This window comes from Heloderma suspectum, chromosome 4 (genome assembly GCF_057233095.1).
Source record: "Heloderma suspectum isolate Gila_16-S chromosome 4, 16-S_ref, whole genome shotgun sequence".
In the NCBI taxonomy this organism is placed as follows: domain Eukaryota; kingdom Metazoa; phylum Chordata; class Lepidosauria; order Squamata; family Helodermatidae; genus Heloderma; species Heloderma suspectum.
In genome coordinates, this window is record NC_139461.1 from 315,252,603 (window position 1) to 315,274,560 (window position 21,958).

The 21,958-nt window shown below is 49.9% G+C and overlaps 1 protein-coding gene across 2 annotated transcripts; it reads right to left on the reverse strand.

Annotated features, from left to right (window-relative positions):
• Positions 1 to 389: 389 nt before the first annotated feature.
• On the reverse strand, positions 390 to 19,580 carry NCOA5 (nuclear receptor coactivator 5). Of its 2 annotated transcripts, none has more exons than XM_084854905.1 (8): positions 19,472 to 19,580; positions 7,681 to 7,747; positions 5,335 to 5,601; positions 5,098 to 5,213; positions 4,855 to 4,981; positions 3,923 to 4,122; positions 2,399 to 2,725; positions 390 to 2,171 (listed from the first exon to the last, which is right to left on the reverse strand). In XM_084854905.1, exons 2-8 carry the CDS (start codon positions 7,716 to 7,718, stop codon positions 1,558 to 1,560), a joined length of 1,689 nt encoding a protein of 562 aa, XP_084711031.1. In that variant the 5' UTR covers positions 7,719 to 7,747; positions 19,472 to 19,580; the 3' UTR covers positions 390 to 1,557. The 2 variants fall into 2 exon arrangements, with proteins under 2 accessions (XP_084711031.1, XP_084711032.1); XM_084854906.1 differs by lacking the exon at positions 19,472 to 19,580 and adding an exon at positions 18,968 to 19,055 and having other exon boundaries at positions 396 to 2,171.
• Between the last annotated feature and the right edge of the window lie 2,378 nt (positions 19,581 to 21,958).

The following is a 21,958-nucleotide window of genomic DNA, read 5'->3' on the forward strand; positions in this document are numbered from 1 at the left end:
ACCAATTTAACTAAAGAGATCAAAAGCTGAGAAATGGGCTGGTGGGAAAAACGGAAGAGGTGGGTGAGCCTCTGCTACCAGAGTCCAGATTCCAGCAGAGATATTTCCCGTCACCCTGCTTCAGTAGAAGAGGCCAAAGATGGAGCCCAAGACCATCTGCTGGCAAAGGATGCACTCTGCCGCTGAGTTGTAGGCTCTCCTTTAAAACATCATTGTGTAACATCATATAATTACTGTCTCTGCACCAGCTTATTTTCCTCTTCCCTCTCTGTTCCTTTTCCTTTTGCACTGTATCCTTTTGACTGTAAGCCATCATCCTGGATCATAAACCACCTTCAGTGCATTGGGGGGGGGGGGGGGAATCAATGAAGTCTATACACCAAAAGGTTCAAAAACGCAGAATCAAAGTTTTAGAGACACTTGATAAATAAAACAAATCCAAATAAAATATTAGCAATTGAACTTTGGTTTTGTAGTTTGTTTTTTAACCTCAACTTATTTTGGTGACAAGGTATCTTGAATTGTAAGTAAATGGATAAAGTATTACACACTGACTTGAAGAGCCTGAGGGATGCTCGTGTAGGTGGCTCTCACTTGATTCTGCTATAATTTATTTCAAGACCGTTGGAGTTACATAGCAGAATGGAAAGCAAGAGGACTGTGATAAAACATTGCGGGGGGAGAGGGGTTCCCGGGGTGTGCTCTTGAGGGACTTTCAAAGTATAATCACATCCATTCTCTTCTCAACCATTTTGGAGCACAGAATGTCCTTAGACCAGACTTGCGGTGGTGCCAAGAGGTGATGGGGGGGCCTGGGGGGAGGGGGCGGGCAAAGCACACACAGTGCAGGCACAACATTCTCCAGCCCTCCTGCAATATCTGAAGCGACCTGTAAAGAGCCACATCAGTTCTGTTTTTGTAATATATATATATATTTCTTAAAAAGTTATGTTAACGGTACAGAGGTATCTACATGACAAAACCATTCAAGAACAGAACATCTACAGCTCCAGGAATGAGGCTAAGCAACTTACCCCATATGATCCTCTGAGCAGACTACCTTATCTGCAAAGAAACAGGTACCCGATGTCCAATAAAAGTTTGTACAACATCAAATCAAGAGGGCAGCTGTAGCACCCAACAGGCCCGTTGGCAACACAGAAACATCTCTTAACCATTTGAGGAGAGGACGAAGCTGCACTGCAGAATCTGCAGCAGCATTAAAAAAGCAATTGTGGGCAGCGGAAGTCCATAAGCAGGTTCTCCGACAAGACACTCAGGCCTATGAGCCCTTGGCAAGGATCTCTTGTAATGCACCAGAGATTCCTATCCATGACTAAGCCCACAGTCACCCTTGCTGGCTCACCCACACCCTGGGTCAACCTGGCTGGGAGGAAAAGGCCCAGCGGCTTCAGCACCAGTGGCTATGGAGGAACTGCCTTCTCCCCCACAACGGGAAGGCAGAGATCCACCTGGGTGAGATCTGGAGGGGGTGGGAGAGGAACATGCACGTCAAGGCCATTTAGGGCAGAGGGCAGGAGATACCCTAGGCTGGCATCAGTAATGCCGCTGGTAAGAGCTCAAGGACTGCTGGGCTGCAGGAACTGCGCGGGCCTGGCCCACCGTCTGGCTCACCAGGTGCGAGAGGGCAGGGCCACTCTGGATCAGGGTGTCCAGGGCCTTCTGCACGCTGGGATTGTCGAAGTTGATCCCAGAAGAAGGTGCCTGCCTCGAGGCAGCAGAGTTGCTCGGAGCAGGGGGCCGGCTCTGGTACAACGGCTGTGACGGCTGCGGAGCTGTGGCTCTTGGGCCAGCACCCCTGGCAGAACCAGGGTGGCTCGGGAACTGTGGGCCCTGGGCAGGGGCCCGCTGCTGGGACTGAGCTAGTCCAGCAGCACGGCTCTGTGTGCTGCTGGGGCCCGTGCCAAAGCCGGGGTTCTGAGATGCTCCCACAGCTGAACCGCTGCTGGCGACAGCTGCGACTGCTGCAGCTGCGGCTCCGCTGTTGAAAAGGCTGAGGATCTTGGCCTGCAGCTCCTGCTGGGGATTGGAAGCCGCTGTGGCCGAGGCAGACGATGGTAGCGCCTGGCTGCTCTGGTGGGCCTGGGAGCTGGGCAGACTGGCCGACGAGGACCCCGACGATGCTCCAAGGGCCTGCCTGGGAAGGGCAGCTGCAGGAAGATAAAGGCAGACAAGATGACTAAGTCCTGGGGAGTGGGGACCCCCACATGCCCAGGCTCGTGTCTTGGGAGGCTGAGCAGCCAGCACCCACTTCAGCTCTCTTGGGGCCCCAAACCTTCAGGGCAGAAAGCTCCGAAGGGCATTATCCCTCCTGCACATCCCAGAATGAGCAGCCCATCCCCACCTCCCTGGCTGAGCTGCCCAGCCAACAACTTACCAGGAAGAGGGTCGGCACTGGTTCGCAGCTGCCGCTCCTTGCGCTCCCGTAGGTAGTTAATGATCTTGTCCGTCTCTTCGGTGGTCAAGTAGCGATTGTCTGCCAGCAAGTTCAGGAGAGCCTGGATAGCTGGAGGGTGGCCCCCTCGGAGACCACCCTCCTCGACAGGTGTGGGACGCTCTCGCTCTTGCAGAATGGTTTCGTCAGCCATCTTGGCAGCCTGCCTTGCAATCTCCTCACGCTCCTTCTCCCGGACTTCCGTCTTGTAGCGCTCATAGTTCTTTGCCACCAGCACCATGGCATCTGCCTGTGGCATGTTACGGTGCTCTGTGACAGGAAAGATTGCATGAGCACTGCCTGCATCAGTGTGCTGCCTGATCCTAAGAGGACACCGGGGGGGCAGGGAGGGCAGGACAAGCCCCTCCTGAAAAGCTTGGCTTCCTAGGACCTTCTTTCCCTGTAGCTGGAGGTCCCCCAGCTACTCTGGAGTGGCTCAGGCATCTGCATACCTGCAATGCAACCTGTTGCTAAAGCAGCAGCAGTGCGGCCTCCTCCAAAGGAAATTCTGGGGAGGCCAAAGGACAAAGATGGAGAGCCAGCTGTGCAGTCTGAAGTAGAGATGTGAACTGCCAGGGGGTAAAGCGGCGGTGGCGGGGCGGGGGGGAACTGTTGCCTTCACATCTCCAATTGTGAGCATCTCAAACAGAAGGCTGCCCTTACAGCCAAAGGTCATATGGGAAACAATTCCCCTGCAGGCTCCTTTGCTGATGCTTCCAAGTGGAGGGAGCCCACCATGTTCTACAGCCAGGACCTCTGTCCTCCTCGCGGTCTATTCTACCTGGTTATTAAACATTTACAGTATGTAACTTCATGAAGAATGAGTGCCTGAATTTAATTGTGTTCCTGTTCCTTCCCCATCTGTAGTGTGCCTATTAGCCTGCAGGCATGGACTCCATCATATTCAGTTTTTGTACAGCACCTAGAAAACTTTAGATGCATTATCAATTATAATAATGATGCTTGCAAACATGATGTCCATGGTTATCCCCCCTAAATTCTCCAACTAGAAAACCCAAGTTCAACAGCTGAAATAAATAATCCAATCTGAATTAAGGGGATTAATCTGGGGGATTGGGGGAGACACTAATTTGAGGGAGGAAGTTGATCTAATGGCAATCTTCTTAAACCTCCATTCCCGTGGTCTAAATGACTATGTAGAGTGCAGAGACAGAGACCATGAGAATGGAACAGCACCTGTGCTGCAGCCCCAGAGCGACATGCACAGGTTCAAGTTCCCAATACTCATGAAGGCCAGAGACTGGTTTTAAGGCTGTAACAGAGACATTCCTCCACACAACGTGAATTCTGGGCCATGGACCCTCCTTACAGAGCCGGGCCGGTGGAGAAGCGTAGCAGCAACGCAGCAGCAGCCCTGCGTGCTTAAACTTCTGCGCGGCTTTGCTCTGTGAAAGGCCTTTGTCAGCAGCCCACCGAGGAGCCCCAACCACACTCAGGCCCTCATACCTTGGGGGGTGCCAAACATGATGTTGACCGTGCAGGAGTGGTGAACTTGATGCTGCTGGGTGATGACAATGGCAAAAGCAGAGCCCCCTTGGCTCACATCATCCAGCGCTTGCTGCAAAGACATCTCCGAATTGAGAAAGATGAGGTCCACCATCATGCCAAGGTCACGCACCTTCCGCCCCACCGACTCTGCATACTCCCTGCCCAGAACAAAAGCCACACCATGTGAGAACCATCCTTGCCGAGAGCAAGCTGCAGTTTCAGCATGGCCTCCTGACAGTGGTGCCTCTCAGCTTCTTGCTACGAGCCAGGTGGACTGTGCACCTCCATGCCCCCCATCCTGTTTCAGAGTCCATACCAGTGTTGCATAAGAAGAGCAACAGGCCAACACTACTAGCCACAGAACATGATGCAAGAAAACAGCTGGGAGAATTAACCACACAGCCAAGGGGCAGGGAACCCTTTTGGGTACGGGGTCCAGATGACATCAGGGGGCTGTCCATATCACAGGGGGCTGGGTCCCTGCCCCTGCTGCCAGTGGAGCTCTGACCAAAGTGCTCGCTGCAGCTCCTCCAGACCGCGCCTCAGTTAGGGAGCCTGCTTTGCTCCTTGTGGGCTCCCCGGGCAGAGCAAAGCCAGCTTCTCCGCCAAGGCACTGGCTGGATGAGTGCTCCTCCAGCTGGTGCCTCGGTTGGGGAGCCGGCTTTGCTCTGTCTGAGCTTTCCCTGCACTGGGAAGGTGAGGGAGGAGCAAAGCGACGGAGCTGCAGCTCAGTCGCTCTCCTGCCCCTTCCCCCTCCGGGGGGGGGGGGGGCCTTTGGGGAAGGGCCAGGGCCTCGCCCAAGAGGTTCCCCATCTCCAGCACTGACCTTCCCAGACATGGTCTGCCCAGCCAGCTAATGGAAATGCTCACCCAGCCTAACAAAACCTTACTTGGTCTGCTTGTTGACTACAATCACTGAACAGTCGACAGGCCGCTCTGTATCAATGCGCCTCTTCATGTCCTCAAAGAACTGGCGATAAAGCTCTTCCCGGCGCCGCTCCTCACGCTTCATACGCTCTGTGGGGAAGAGCCACTACAGTCAGGGCAAAAGGCCTTTCCTGCCCCCTTTCCACCTTTATCCAGACCCCCCATCCCACTCCCACCAGCTGGTAGCACGTCCACCAGACACTGACCTTCAGTGCTCAAGGGGGATCTGTCCACGTGATCTCGGTAGCGTTCATAGTATGAGTCCTCCCGCCTTCGGTAATAGTCATCGGGGCGCGTGTAGCGGTCATATCCCTCCTCTCGCCTACAAAGCAGACAGCGGACAGCCGTGTGCCTGGGCTCCAGCACGCAAACATCAGCTGCACATGCCCTCTCTCCAGACACTTTCAATGGGCTCCCAGAATGCTCCTCCCATCCCAGCATACCTGTAGGGAGGCTCTCGCGCATCCTTGTAGCGCTCGTAGAGTGGATCCCGGGGATCTCGCAAGTCCCGGGGATCCCTCAGGTCCCTGGTGTCTCGGAAGTCTCGGGGATCCCTGTGCTCTCGCACACCCCGCACGTCTCTAACCCGAAGGTCCCGTGCATCTCTAGAATCTCTGCCATTCCTGCCATCTCTAGCTTCTCTCCGTGGACTGCCCCGGTTGGGAGAGCGATCACGCCTGGCATCTCTCTCGCCGTATGGTAAGGGCTCTCTACAAGAAGCACCAGGAAAAGCCTTCAGACAGGAGCTGTTGGTGGGAGTGTCCAGAACTGTTGGCCATCAAACATCTAGAAATGCCCCCAAGGTGTGTGGACGTGTGTGCATCCAAGTTTCAGGATGCAAAGTGATTTTGGCATTGTTCAGTCACTACGGTGGAAAACCTCTGATGGGGCTGCTGGTGAGGGCTCAGGTGGCCCCAGTGCTCACTCCTCCACACAAAGCGATCCCCTCTTCACATATAAAGCTAACATGTCACGGAGAAGGCTAAGCTGGAACCCTTCTTCCTGATATCTAGCTTTCTACATGCAGGGAAGATTTCTATGGGGGAGCATCCAGTCATGTGAGCCCCCCACCTGCAGCCTGGAGGGGTTCAGCCCTGGCACAGATAATTAGGCGTCAAATACACCAGAACCTTCCCCCTCCCTACACTCCTATGTGGGCTTTTCTCAAGAACAGGATGCTAAAAAAGTTAAAATCGCGGGTTGGTCTGAAGTGAGCCTGCAGTGGAACATGTTCTGCCATGTGCACAAATTACCTGGGGTCCCTTGAGATTGGTTCATAACGCATACCATTTAGCAAGACCTGCCCTGACCCCTGAGGAAAGTGTGTGTTGCCACAGGAACTGATGGCCCGTGGAAGAACTCTACACCCATAGCAGGCGTGAGGCTCTCCCCTTCAGAATGGGGTGTTGTTTCACTTGCATGCCACTTCCACGACCTGCAACACAGCGCATCTCCTGGATGATAGGCCACGAATGCCAGGAAGGCAAGCAGATCCCCACTTTTCAGGACGCCTAGAAAAGTTAAGGGAGCAGGACAGTCGCAGGAGTAGTCATCTGGTCGCCAACTTCAGCCCGTGTTGATGAAGCAGTCAATAGATCAATACCCTCAGCTTGCAGGGTCCCATACCCAGGTCAAGCGTAGCTGACCCTCCACCAGGCAACCGACACTGACTGAGAACAGCTGGAAGACCTCTTGGCTCAACTTTGAACATCACGGAAAACTCAGGTGGTGTTGGATGGTTCTTTATTTTAACTTCTAACTCTCCCTCAACTTGGTGCAGGTAACACCGCTTTCCAGATAGCTTTTGACCTCATACAAGTGAAGCCTGAAACAGATTTCAATTGAGCAGGGGAATTTACAGGGAGATTGAAGAAAAGCCACAGAGTCAGAAAGGATCCCCAACGTTTGCCAGAAGAGCAGATCAAGCAACTTGGGACGATGGGGGAAAGATGAACATTGTAGTCCCCCAGGATGGCTACAGTTCTTGAATGAAGACTGGGCTAAAGCCCACTGCTGCTTTCAACCAATACAGGCACACCATGTGCAAGAGCTCAAACAAGATGTGGCCACGTCTCCACTCCTCCCTTCCTCCCCATTTTTGCTCTGCCCACTGGCACCCAGGACAACGCCATGTCTGGGTACCCGCATGCGCTCTGCCCACAGCAACCAAGGCCCCAGCATCCGCATGCGCTTTGGCCACAGGCATCAAGAACGATGCTCTGGCACCTGCTTGCGCGTTGGCCACTGGCACCCCTGGCAGTATTTCAGCTCCTGATCTTGCAGAAGTGGCAGCCAGGTCTGGGACTTGTGCACAGCTTCCTCCTAGTGCCAAGAGAAGGACCCAGGTGTGACGGGGCACACACTGATGTAGCGCCAACAGAGGCCAGGAGAATCCTCTTGCTTGCCAAGTAGATGCCATGCCCCCATTCAGGGCAATGCAGCTGCACAGAAGAGGCCCGCGGGCATGAGGGAAAGCGCTCCCTTGAAGCCTCTGCCCTTGGGCGCAACGTCTGCTGCCGCCTTCTCCTCTGTGGTACAGCCCGAAGGACGCTCTCAGCTCCACAGCGCTCCCTAGGGATGCTCCAGAGTCAAACAGGCAGCAGCACTCTCCTATCCACACCTGTGCTGAGCTCGGGTGGAGCTCAGCGGCAACACAGGTGGGGAGCCTGCAACCACAAGGAATCCCCTTCAGATTCCCTTCCAAGGAAGGTCCACCATTAGCAGAGGAAGGTGCATTTCTGACCTATGCCCAATTTCCTAGGGGAGCTTGTTGCTTCATGGTACTTTACCTTCGTGCTGGGCTGGACCTTGAGGGAGCCTTATTCATATTTCTTCTTTCCGCGGCTTTATTAATATCTGAAAAGAATAATCAACCCATCTGTTCAATGCTATGAGACAAAGAAAAGATCATCAGCATATTGAAAAGAAAGCAACAAAGTTCAAAGTCCGCCAGATGGAGCAAGAAAATCCATTCAATGAGGCACTGTCACTTCAGCAACCTTTATTACATCAAAAATAGAGTACAGCGCAATTGTTGGCCGAAGAATTCCTCCAAGGAAGCTCCAGGAAGTAGTCAGCTTTTTTTGCTACGACTGCCCCAGAGGCACGCGCTTTCCCATGGAAACTGAGGTCTAGGACTCTTAAGAGCCTAGGCAAGGCAGGACTGGCAGGTGGCTAGCCAGCCCCTGGCCCTGTTGCCACGAAGCAGGCCAGTATCTGTGGTTCACGCAGCGGCTGAGAAAAAGAATCCAAAGGGACAGGACGCAGAAGCTACGGCACAAAGTCAAAACAGCATCCATCCAGCAACCATGGCGGAAAGGAGAATAGGTCGGAAAAGTCGGTTCACAAAGCTGCACTGGAAATGACCCTCTTCCCCACTCCCAAGTGTCCACACCGAGCTGATCATGTGGCAGTATAAGTACCAGGGCTGTTGACCGATTACAAGAAATCTCAGTTGATTAATGATATGAAGTAATGGAATTATATTTGAAAAAATTAAAACTGAATTAATTTACACGTGAGTAAAGTAGTTCTGAATAAAGAAGCATCTGTGGTTTTAGAATATGCAAACAGGTATCACAGCAGGAATAATCTTAGTTACAGGAGACATTTCTTCCTGAGTGCGGAGGAATCCCTCTTCTAAGATGGTGCCCGCCTCTTAAAGCCTTTGTAAATACTTAAGATAAAAAATAAGTAATGACGTTTTAAAAAACCTGCTGCCTCATTAGTTGGGAACACCTTTTTTACTTGATCACCCTAATAAAATTGACTAATGTGTAGCAACCACAGGGAAATTCACACTACTTGCAAGGGTGGAGATGATTATTTTTTCTTTTTTTTAAGAAAAACAAAACACAACAACAACAGAAACACAACAGTACATATACACTAAAATCTCTCTTAAAATTTAATCTACCTTTGGCTCCCCTTACACAACAAATGCTTATTATTATTATTCTCTAAGGGTGGAGATGATTCTGTTGACCCCCTTGGTTTCCTTTAGGCTTATCATTCAAACCCACAACACACAGGCTTTTATCATACAGCAGATGAAAACACAACAAAACCAGAAATCAGAAAAGATTTGTCATCACCCTGACTTGCTGAATTTGGCAGATACAATTAGAACAAAAGTGCTACTCTAAATCATTACCCTTTCTTTTTAAAGTGGGAGGAGTAAGAAGGAAAATACAAGACAGATAAGGAATCAAAACACGAAAACTAATGTTTGAAGGAAAGAAGGAAGGCTACTTTAATTGCAACGTTCAGTCACATTTCTCCTTGGAAACAAGAATCACTTCCACCTTGGACAAATGGATTCATAAGGGGGTGCTAGTGTAGTTACTATTTTATTAAGCCATTTATATACTGCTTTTCTGCCCACCAAAGGGTCTATTAGTAAACTTATCCTGATAGTGTAAGTATATATAGTACATAGTTAAATATATATATTTAACTATGTACTACTTTTCTATCAACATTTAATGAACATAGGATGCTCTAGTGGATTAACATATACTGGACATATGACTGTGAACAGTTTCCCTAACAAATAAAAGTGGCCATCAATTTTACCATTTTTTTCAATCATTTACAAGTTGGTATCCTAGGAAAGTATTAAATATTTAGAACATATATATTTGCAAGCACAGACATTTCAACAGCTGAAACTTGGACAGTCCTGGACGTACCAAGTTAAACAATTCCACAGTAAACTATCCACTTGCTGAAAGACTGAGGTGAACCAGCCACCAGCAAGGCAGAGCTTGGAATTGAACACAGGGCATGCCAGGGCTCCTACAGCAAAAGGCATGCAGTTCTTTTGTGCAGAACAGGTAGCCCTGAAAACATCCGCTCACTTGTTACAAAGCACCCCCAATCACAATCTGCTGTTTTGGGAAGAAGGGGCAGGTATCCGGAAGGGGCTAGGGTTTTTTGATCTTGGAGAAGAGCAGAAAAGCAAGTTCTGTTATGATATTGAAGCCTTGTACGTCCCAAGTGAAGCTGCAGATTTCTCACAAACAACTTTCTGGCCAGCCATCGTGCTCTTATTGCCTTAATTCCTCTGTGTTAACACCTGCAAATATCAGATATTGGCTCAGGATGACAACCACAAAAGCCCCTGCCATGATATGATATTATTTAAAATATACAAATGATTTGCTTTTGTTTTTATCTTTTTCTGAAATTTATTTTCTCTTTTTATTATTGTTATTAATAATATTAATATGGCATTAATATTATTACTATTCCTTGTTGGCTAACCCTTTAATGATTATTAATACGTGTTAACTGAATGGTATGGACTGCTTGCTCCCATTCCTTTGCTACAAGACTGAGGTTTTGATACTAAAAGATAAGGTTTACCATTTGTGGTGTAGCGGATTGAAGATTTAATAATACTTGCAATGTTTGGAAGAATGCTGTATAGGTATAATATGCAATTGGACTTATATTTGGATATTTGCTTTGTTCTTATTGAAGTTTAATATAATCCCTTCCCCACCTCCCTTTTCCCTTTTTTGCTTTCCCCCCCTTAGAATACTGTAATGTTGGCAACTGAAGATTCTGATTGTGTTGTTGGTAGTGTTTATTTCATTTATAAAAATAAAATAAAAATAGATTAAAAAAAGAAGAAGCCCCCACCATGAAGTAATGTATACTGATTTCTAACCTTCCTGTTTAAGCCAGATGAAAAGAAAAATTAGGAATTCAACACCTTTTAAAAAGCTGTGACACCCTCTATGACCACCCTGGCAAAGGAGAAGTACAGACTGAAGGGGCAGGATTGTAGCTTGAGATCGACAGGCATACGGTCAAGGAACACCTAATGACTTTGACTGAGTTCAGATCTCCAGGGCCAGATGAACTGCATCCTAGAGTAATAAAGGAACGGGCAGAAGAACTCTCAGAACCGCTGTCTATTCTCTTTGAGCAATCGTGGAGGACGGGGGAAGTGCCAGATGACTGGAGGAGGGCTAATGTTGTCCCTATCTTCCAAAAGGAGGAACCTGGGAACTACAGACCAGTCAGTCTGACATCAATCCCTGGGAAAATTCTGGAGCAGATTATAAAGCAATCTGTCTGTAGGCACCTTGAAAACAATGTCGTGATTACTCAAAGCCAACATGGATTTGTCAAAAACAAGTCCTGCCAGACGAATCTGATCTCACTTTCTGATCAGGTAACCTCCCTTGTGGACTGTGGGAATGCTGTGGACATCATATACCTCGACTTCAGCAAAGCTTTCGACAAAGTGCCCCATGATATTCTGATGAGCAAACCAGCACAAAGTGGGCTAGATGAAACAATGATCCGGTGGATCCACAGTTGGCTACAGAATCGGACTCAAAGAGTGCTTATCAATGGGATCTCCTCAAACTGGGAATAGGTCACAAGCAGGGTACCGCAGGGCTCAGCCCAGTGTTCTTCAACATTTTTATTAATGACCTGGAAGAGAAGGTACAGGGCATATGTATCAAATCTGCAGATGACACAAAATTGGGCGGGATAGCTAATAGTCTGGAAGACAAACAAAATTCAAAGTGATCTTGATAGGCTGGAGTGCTGGGCAGAAAACAACAGAATTACATTTAATAGGGATAAATGCCAAGTTCTGCACCTAGGAAAAAGAAACCAAATGCGCAGTTACAAGGTGGGAGATACTTGGCTCAACAAGACTACAAGCGAGAAGGATTTTGGAACTGTGGTAGATCACAAGCTGAATATGAGCCAACAATGTGATGTGGCTGCAAAGAAGGCAAATGCTATTTTGGGCTGCATGAATAGAAGTATAGCTTCCAAATCCTGTGAGGTACTAGTTCCCCTCTACTCAGCACTGGTTAGGCCTCATCTGGAGTACGGTGTCCAGTTCTGGGCACCACACTTGAAGAAAGATGCAGACAAGCTGGAGAGGGTTCAGAGGAGGGCAATGAAGATGATCAGGGGACTGGAAACAAAGCCCTATAAGGAGAGACTGAAAGAACTGGGCATGTTTAGCCTTGAGAAGAGTGAGGGGAGATAGGATAGCGCTCTTCAAGTACTTGAAAGGTTGTCACAGAGAGGAAGGCCAGGATCTGTTCTCGATCATCCCAGGATGTAGGACACGGAATAATCGGCTCAAGTTACAAGAAGCCAGATTCTGGCTGATCATCAGGAAAAATGTCCTGACTGTTAGAGCAATACAAGAATGGAACCAATTCCCTAGGGAGGTGGTGGGCTCTCCCACACTGGAGGCATTCAAGATGAAGCTGGATAGCCACTTCTCAGGGATGCTTTGACTTGGGATTTCTGCATTGAGCAGGGGGTTGGACTCCATGGCCTTGTAGGCCCCTTCCAACCCTACTATTCTATGATTCCATGAAAACCCCAATACTGTGTAATTGGACATGCCTACATGACTCTTTGCTCCCCTGGACCTGTGGTAGTCAGAGACAGTCATGCAAAAATATTAACTTCTGCCCATTAAGATCATAAGAGCCATGCTGGATCAGACCAAGGATCCATCTAGTCTAGCATTCTGTTCACACAGTGGCCAAACAGCTGCCGACCAGGCACCTACAAGCAGGGCATGAGCACAACAGCACCCTCCCGCCCATGTTCCCCAGCCAACAGTGTGCATAGGTTCACTGCCTCTGGTACTGGAGGTAGCACATAGCCATCAGGACTAGTAGCCACTGATAGCCTTTTCTTGAAGGAGTCTGTCTAACCCCCTTTTGAAGCCATCCAAACTCGTGGCCATCACTACTTCCTGTGGTAGTGAAGTCCACAGTTTAACTCTGCGCTGTGTGAAGAAGCCCTTCCTTTTCTCTGTCCTGAATCTCCCACCAGTCAGCTTCATGGGATGACCCCAGGTTCTAGTATTATGAGAGAGAGAGAAAAATGTCTCCCTATCTACTTTCTCCACACCAGGCATCATTTTGTACATTTCTATCACATCTCCCCTTGCTTGCCTTTTTTCTAAGCTAAACCATCCCAGTTGTGTAACCATTCCTCATAGGGGAGTTGCTCCAGCCCCTGGATTGTTTTAGGTTCTAGTATTTTAAGAGGGAGAAAAATGTCTCCCTATCCATTTTCCACGCCATGCATAATTTTGTAAGCTCAAATGCATAATTTTGTATTCTCAAAATGAGTTGTTTTTCACACCCCTGGACCCTTCCCTCCCCTGAACTTGTTCCATTTAGTCTATAAGAGGGGTGGGCAACATGCAGACCCGGTCACAGGCTTCCCCCACCACCCCTTCATTTCTTTTTAAACAAAAAGGAGAAGTTGTAGTTTGCACTACAGAGGCTTAAAATGGACAAATTTAGCTTGGTTTCCCCCATTTTTTGCCACACAGGTGGAGGGGGTGGCAGGTTGGGCAGAGAGGATTCACCGCCAAACTGCCCAAAGTTGCCCAGCCCTGGTCTATGTCTTCCTTAAAAGTGTTGCATCCAGAACTGGATTCCAGATGAGGTGTAACTAATACAGAATAAAGTGGAACAATTACTTTGGAAATTATTATTCCATTACTGTGGCCAAAGAATCAAATTGGTCTTTTTTTTCAGCTGCATTCACTGAGTAGGAAACACCCTTTGTACATACTCAGAGGTCCCATTCTTGGTGTGTCATTAGGCTCAAACCTGGGGCCAAATCCTAGCAAGCTGAACACAGTTATCCATTGTGCAAAAGATTTTTTGCCCTTCGGCAAGAGGGAAGAATGGCTCCTTTGAAGTTACCACAAAGGAGAAACAAAAATGTTTGTGGGCTAATAATATTTGTGGACTTATTTGCAAATCTGTGGGAATTTGATGTTCATTTAATAACACCAAAGTCCTCTCACCTATATCCGATACATTACTAAGGGTTGGGAAAGAGAGTGCTTCACAAGTGCCAGAGACAACTGGAAGACTGTTGTGTAGCTCCTTGACACATCCCATCACTTCCTGCCCAGGTTTATGCTACCTCCTAATGATTCTTCCACATCCAAAAAAAAAGCAGTTCCTGCTTATGTATGGAACCCAGGTCAAGAGGTTAATGTATCCATTAATGTACCTTCTGTGGTCTCACAGAATCAAAGAATAGTAAGGGTGGACAGGGCCTATAAGACCATCAAGTCCAACCCCCTGCTCAATGCAGGAATCCAAGTCTCCACTGTTACAGCTGTCTGGGCCTGCTGGAAATAAGGTTAATGGACAGTGTGACACTGTGGAAACTTGCCACCGCAGACCAGAAGCAACATGACCTTTTGTAAAGTCATGTATCCCTTTACATTTGTTTTCTTCAGAAAGGCTGAGGCAGTGCCTTCTGCCTGACTGCCGAGTAGTTGCTGCACTTGAGATATCCCCCACTAATGCTCGAGGGATTATTCTAATGCAAGAACCATCATTTTGACAACAGTGAAAGATGCTACCCACATGAGCTTGTAATTTCTCTACTAAATTATACTACGACTTATGGATCTTGTTCTTCAATTAGCAACTTTGCTCAGAGCAAAATGGAGTAAGCAAATGAATCTATTTCTCTACATTCTTATTTGTATGTCTGGAGTCTGTTCCCTAATGATGTTTGAGAAATTACTCTGTCTCCTACCTTAGAAGACTGGAATGGCCAACTCCTGTATTCATGGGGCCACCCAATACATCAAAAAGCTATCTGGGAGGCACATGAATATTTTGCCATGCGAGCAGTAAGGGCTTCCTAGCTAGGGAGCACATGCACTCAGGCACAGCACTAAATAGAAATACAAATATGCTGTGCCATTTTAGATGTTCTGATGTGATGATTGGTTTAGATCTTTTCAACTGCATTAGTTTGTGTGCCAGGTCAAGTGACATTCACAGGGAATAGAGTGGCTAAAAAAAATCAAAATAAATACAAATATGACATACAAAAACAAGAAGAGAATTCCCCTGCACCTTACAATGTGAAAACATTTTCCCTTTTGCTTTATGTGTGAAACTCCAGGCAAGTATTCACCATGCCCTAATTAAGGTTTGGTAGGGCCACCAGAGGCCTAGACAAAGTTGCCCCAGCACCTGGATCCAGCCCATAGGCTGCCAGATGTATATAAGAGATGAACAGAAGAAAGCAGGCACTGAAGATCATGTAGCTCATTTCCACTACTCCTTGTGTGGCTCTAGGTTTGCCTACCTGCCTGTTCTTTTTTAAATAATTGGTGGGAAGTACCGCCTGGTATGAAGATCCATCAAGCTCCCTCCTTTAATCGTATTGTGGTTACTGAACAGAGAGTGACAGTTACTTCGCACTTGGACTAGGCCCAATGCATGATGAATGGTAATACCAATTAAGACCCAACGCTATGTAGAGCTATAGTTGGGTCTATCATTCCACTTCAAGCACAGTGTTTCCCATTTGGCTGCCGCCTCTCCCCACATTATGAGATCTTCCTTTAGCTTTTCAGTATTGGTTCCAACTCTTTGGTCCAGAATAATTTTGAATCTTCAACTGTTCACACCTCTGTCCTCCTTACTATATGGGACAGCACAAATTCCAACATAAATATTTTTAAGTGGTTATTTATGCCTCTCCTTAGCATCTTCTCTTTCACTCCTCCATTTCTGCTTATTTGCTGAAGAACCCTTCATAAGCCACTATGCCAAAAACGTGCAAGCATTTGAAGTACATGGGATCAAACACATTGGCTAACTTTAACTGCTTTGCTTCCTGACAACCGTGAAATTACGTTTGTGAAACAGCATTTTCATAAACATTTTGATCCTTCATATATGTTGCTCTGCCATGGCCTCTGCCAATTTGCTCTATGATGATGCTCGGCCCTGTGGCCTCAAGTTCCATGTTGCTTCTGAAATCTGTTGAGATTATGTTGGCTGCAATTCAGGCTTCAGGTCAGCCACCATGTTCCCAGAGTCACACAGCAGCAGTTTTCATGTTTACGTTCCATCGACCCTCTCAGCTGACTATTGCTGAGTTCTATTATTGACTTGATGTGTCAGCTACTTCTTCAGCAGCCCTTCAAAGGGCCACATGCAAACATTCTTCAGATTACCTGAAAGATATGGCCAATGTTCTCTCAAGTAAAGATGTCCACAAAGGATAGATTGAGCTTCTTTGGGAACTGTCTCATCCTCAATGAAGCCCTTAACTTCTCACATTGATAATTTCCAGCATGGGACATTCCACTGGTGGCACTGAAGAGCTGAAAGCTGGCCTTTCAGCAGAGAATGAATGGTGTGGTTCATGGAGGATTTAGGAACAAATCCCATTACAGCTGCTGCTCATGGTAACATTCTGATACAAAACTTACACACATAAAAACATCCGTATTCCCAGAGATAGCAAAATAGCCAGGGCCCCAGAAGGAAACTACTACCATACGCACACACCCTCTACACCTACCGCAAGATGTCTTATTAAGACTACTCAAAACTACAAAGCCTTCCATTTCCATCATAAGTCAAAGGCAGACAACTTACAAGGGGAGAGTATCCTCTACTACACCTTTGCAAATGAACAAAATACAGCAATCACCTAGTCTGGACAACAGAAAATCAAAATGATCTGGCTTAAGTGGCCAGATAAAAAGCAGTTCTATTTACATACAGTTATGTAAATAATGAAATCACTGTCACGTAATAGCGACAGTGATTTCAGAGAATAAGATTTGAGGCTGGTTCACACTGGAAGTCTGGATACTCTACCAGCAATAGAGCACAGGGCCAAGATCACACGCATAAAGATGTGAAAGTCTGTAAAAACATCTTCTGAAACATTTTCTCTTTCACAATAATCAGTGACCTACTTAAAACAATGGTTTAAATGATGCTTCCCAAACAAGTATTCAATATAAAGGCTCTTTATGTAAATCAATTACAAAATAATCCATCACTATTATTCTGTAGACATAACTAATCCCATGGTGCATTGCAGCACCCAACTTATCACATATAGTGATGGCAAAATATTGAGAAATATGGTTTTCATTCAGCACCGTCCTGCTGGTCCTTAATACTATGATCTATTCCCTACATTACTGGAATGTTCACCTTAATACGTCTCCTCTAGAAACATGATTTTGTGTCAATATGATCTGACCACAGAAGGTTCCCACACTTTCTTCCTGCTGTTCACCACAATGCCGATGACTTCCATGTTCAATTTTCACAATGGCTTACCCAAATCTGAGTATTAGCTAGCAGTCCTTTCTGCCTCCTGCCAACAAGCATCACCAACTGAGCTTCGTCCTCTCAGACAAGCAATTCTCCACGACCCAGATTTTTTGTCACATCTTATCACAGGAACATAGGAAGCTGCCTTATACTGAGTCAGACCCTTGGTTCATCCAGCCCAATATTGTCGGTGCTGACTGGCAATGGCTCTCCAGGTTTTGAGGCAGGAGTTTTTCCAGCCATACCTGAAGATGCTGGGTATTTTTGAATCTGGGACCTTTCTGCAGTGTTGTACCGCTGAGCCACGGCCTTTCCCCCTCATCTTCATAATCTGTAATATATCTGCCAACAGGCTGCAAATAAGACATGATCATAGAGATACATAAATGCAACTCCATCAATTTTTATGGAGAAATAAGCATTCCAAGGAAGATTTAATTCCACCGCAATCCTGATCTGGATCAGCCCCCACACCGGGAAGGATGCTATTTGTAAAAGTTCACGTATTCAACACATCGTCACTGTCATCCTATCCTAGTTGGGTCTCAAGCTGTGAATTAAGATAGCAATGCTCTTCTGAAGCGCCACCTGGAAATCCCTTTCTGTATTTATGCTCCAAACAATTCTCTGCAGCAAGCGGTATGCCCTGCAACCACTGCTCTGCTTTAGGAGCTACCATCATTCTGAAACAAAATGTTTCAGGATGGCCTGGATTTCAAGAAGTATCAAGATTCTCCAGAAGAACAGGGACCATTTCAGGAGGCCCTAGACCTGGCTTCCCCAACACACTAACTGGGGAGACCTGCCATAGCATCCATGAGGCCACTCCCTTCTGCTGCCTGCACTTAACGAGATGGTGGTTCAAAAAAAAGAAAGAAGGGGGGGCATATGGGTTCGGAAACATTCTGTGGAAATGAAGGTGATGGGCTGCTGGAGCCTCTGCTGGCAGCTTGTTCTGCAGCATGCCAGGCCACCCTGTGAAAATATAAAAAGGAAGACAAAGGGACCCATTCTTGAGGGTGGGGAAGACAGAAGAGCAACCAGGCAGGGATGGGAGGAATAGCAGACCAACTGCTGCGTGTGCATGATGGACAGACAGAGTGCACGGGTTATGTGAATGTGCATGTGAGAGAGAGAATGGAGGCATGGGTGTGATAGGGTGTATGTAAGAGATTAAAACAAATAGAAGGGGATGACCCTGTGAAATAAACAGTGGGCAAGTGTGATCCTGATACAAGAAGACATGTAATTTGGGTGGGGGGTGAACCTGAGAGTGTGTATTTGTCTGGGGGAAATGAACTTGAAAAAAAGTTTGGAGATAGAGTGATTTTGAGAAATAGTTTGTGGGGGAGTAATTCTGGGAGAGAATCCTGAGAGAAGGGTGGTCAGCAGGGACAGTTATTTTGTAAATAGTCAAGCCTTCCTGGTGCAGACATAATGCTCATGTCACTTTTTCAAGATTCCAAATGTGGCCACAGGCTGGGCCCATGATGGCTGGGGGAACCTATGCTAAACCCGCCCATCACAGGGACAACGCTCTTCCGCAACACATTTTATTGCTGGAGTACCTGATTCTCAATCTGGACCAGGATAAAGAGGGCTCCCACATTTGGCTTAAACCAATTAAACTGTAAAGCTTATCAGAAAGCCTATTCAGAGCTGAAGTATTTCAAGAGATTCATGACTGAGTGCCTATGGCGGCAGCAAGCTGGGAAAAAATACACAGCAATATGTCCTCTTCATCTCTAACTACAAAGCCCAATATTAAGCAGATCCCTATTTTATTTTTTAATTTCCCTTCTGGCTGCAGTATTATTTTCTTTGGCCATTTAAACATCACCATTTATTGGCTGATTCTGACTATCGATTTCCAAAGAAAATAATACTGGCGACAATTTCACGCGGCCGCCAAGGGCGGCTGTCCATGTGCCCTCTGCTGCTCGAGTACCTGGCATTTAAAGCCGGCGGGCCGGGCGCGCAGCGAACGTCCCGCGTGCTTCCGAGGGCGGGGGCGGCGGAGACGTTTTCTGTCGAAGCCGAGCCGCTGCCGCAGCCCTCCCGAGAGCGCGCTGCGGGGAAAGGGGCTGAGGCACCGAGGCCTGCGGGCGGAGCAAGTCGGGTCCCGGCGGCGCGGGGCCGGAGCGCAGATCCCCGGGCCCAGAAGGCGAGGCCGGCCCGCCGGGCGCCAGGAGCTCCCGCCGGGCGCGACGCCGCGCCCCGCAGGGGCCGAGGCCGGGGAGCGGCCGGCCTCGCAGCGCGGCGGCGGGGAGGGCGCGGCAGGCGCGGGGCGCGCGCGCGCGCGCGAACCAGGCGGCGCGGGCGTCCATCCGCGCGTCCCCGGCGACAGCGGCCGACAGGCCCGGCGGCCCGCGCGACGGAGAAGGCGGAGCCCGCGGGGCGCGCGCGAGCCAGGCGCCCTCCGGCGCTGCGGGCGGCAAGGCGCCACACTCACCGCGGCCCGGCCGGGTCCTCGGCGGCGGCGGCGGCGGCGGCAACGACGGCAGAAGGCGCCACCCGCAGCCAACGGCCTCCTCGCAGCGCGCTCTCCTCACGGCGCCGACGCGGGGGCGGGGCGCTCCGCCCGCCTCGGGCGCACTTCCGGCGAGCGACGCGCCTTCCGGCCTCGCGCGCGCCGGGACTCGTAGTCCTCCTGGCGCCGCCCGCGGGAGCGGAAGTCCCGCCCACGAGCGGCGACGGACGCCTCCGGGGGCCGCCGATCCCCTCGGCGGCCGCGGCAGAGGCGGGGCGGGCTTCGCCGGCGGGCCGCCAGAGGCGCGGCCTGCGGCTTCCGCAGCCCCGGCAGGGGGCGCTGCGCGGCGGCCGGGCCTCGCGGGCCCGCCGGCGCCGGGCCTGTGGGCGGGCCGCAGCGAGCCCTTCGGCGGGCAGGAGGCCGCGGGGCGCGCGGCTCCGCGGCGAGCAGGGCGGCGGCGAGCGCGTGGCAGGGCGCTCCGGCGGGAGCGATCCGCGGAACGCCGCCCCCGCGGGCCCTCGGGGCGCAGAAGCGGGCGCGGCTGGCCGGGCTGCGGCGAGCCTGGCCGGGCCGGTCGCCCGGGCCGCCGGGCAGCGCCCTCGGCCGCCCCAGGCCGCGCTCGCCCAAGGCGGCTGGCGGCGCGAGGCTGGCGGCCAGCGGGGTCAGGGCGCCGCAGCTTCGCTTCGCGCTGGCGACCGCTCGGCTCGGCGCTGCCCGCCCGGCCCGCGGCCTCCGCTGCTGCAGCCGAGCGGCCCCGGCGCCTGGCCTTCCGCGCCCCGCCGGCTTCCTCCCCCAGTTCCCTCACGCAGATGCGGCCGCGTCAGAGGGGCTTCCTTGCGGCGTTCCGCGTGCGTGCAAGTTCGGTCTGACGGCGCTGTGGCCGCTGTCGCCAGCTGGCTAAGCAACACGCACCAGGCCTCGGTGGCGCCGCTCACGACTGGGAGGGCGGTCGCTCAGTGGTGTAGCCCCGCGTTGCTTGCGGAAGGCCAGGATCAATCCCCGCATCTCCAGGTAGGCCTAGGGAAGAATCCTGCCGGAAACCCTGCAGTTGCAGCTGCCCGTCAGGGTCAATACCGGGGTGGATGGACCAAGGGGAGTCTGGCTCGGTAGAAGGCAGCTTCCTATGTTCCTGCTAAGTCCAGGCTCACTTCCCTTCCCATTGATTTTGACCAATGCCTCTGAGGCACACTTGTATAGGGTAGGAGCGGGCAATGTGCTCTTCCAGATCTTCTTGGGACTGCAAGTCCTGTCATCCCTCACATTGGCTATGCTGGCTGGGGCTAATGGGAGTTAGAAACACAGGAAGCTGCCTTACACTGAGTCAGACCTTTGGTCCATCTAGCCCAGTACTGTTGACACTGGCTGGCAGTGGCTCTCCAGGGTTTCAGGCAGGAATTTTTCCAGCCATACATACCTGGAGATGCCAGGGATCAAACCTGACACCTGCATGCCAGCCATGTGCTCTACTACTGCGCTACTGCTCCTCCCATAATAGAATCACAGAATAGCAGGGTTGGAAGGGGCCCACAAGGCCATCGAGCCCAACCCCCTGCTCAGTGCAGGAATCCAACTCAGAGCATCCCTGACAGAGGGCTGTCCAGCCTCGTCTTGAACGCCTCCAGTGTGGGAGAGCCCACCACCTCCCTGGCTAATTGGTTCCATGGTCGTATTGCTCTTACAGTACGGACGTTTTTCCTGATGTTCAGCCGGAATCTGGCTTCCTGTAACTTGAGCCCATTATTCCGTGTCCTGCACTCTGGGATGATCGAGAAGAGATCCTGGCCTTCCTCTCTGTGATGACCTTTCAAGTACTTGAACAGCGCCATCATGTCTCCCCTCAGTCTTCTCAAGGCTAAACATGCCCAGTTCTTTCAGTCTCTCTTGTTATGGTTTTGTTTCCAGTCCCCTGATCATCTTTGTTGCCTTCCTCTGAACACTCTCCAGTTTGTCTGCATCCTTCTTACAGTGTGGTGCCCAGAACTGGACACAGGACTCCAGATGAGGCCTAACCAGTGCTAAGTGTTGTTGTTCAGTCGTGTCCGACTCTTCGTGACCCCATGGACCATAGCACGCCAGGCCTTCCTGTCCTGTACTCTCTCCCGGAGCCTGCCCAATTTCATATTCATTGCATCAGTGATGCTATCTAGCCATCTCATCCTCTGCCGTCCCCTTCTCCTTTTGCCTTCAGTCTTTCCCGGCATCAGGGTCTTTTCCAGAGAGTTTTCTCTTCGCATTATGTGGCCAAAATATTTGAGCTTCAGCTTCAGTATCTGTCCTTCCAATGGGCACTCAGGGTTGATTTCCTTTAGGATGGACTGATTTGACCTCCTTGCAGTCCAGGGGACTCGTAAGAGTCTTCTCCAGCACCACAGTTCGAAAGCATCACTTCTTCGGCGCTCAGCCTTCCTTATAGTCCAGCTCTCACAGCCATACATTACTACTGGGAAAACCATAGCTTTGATTAGACGG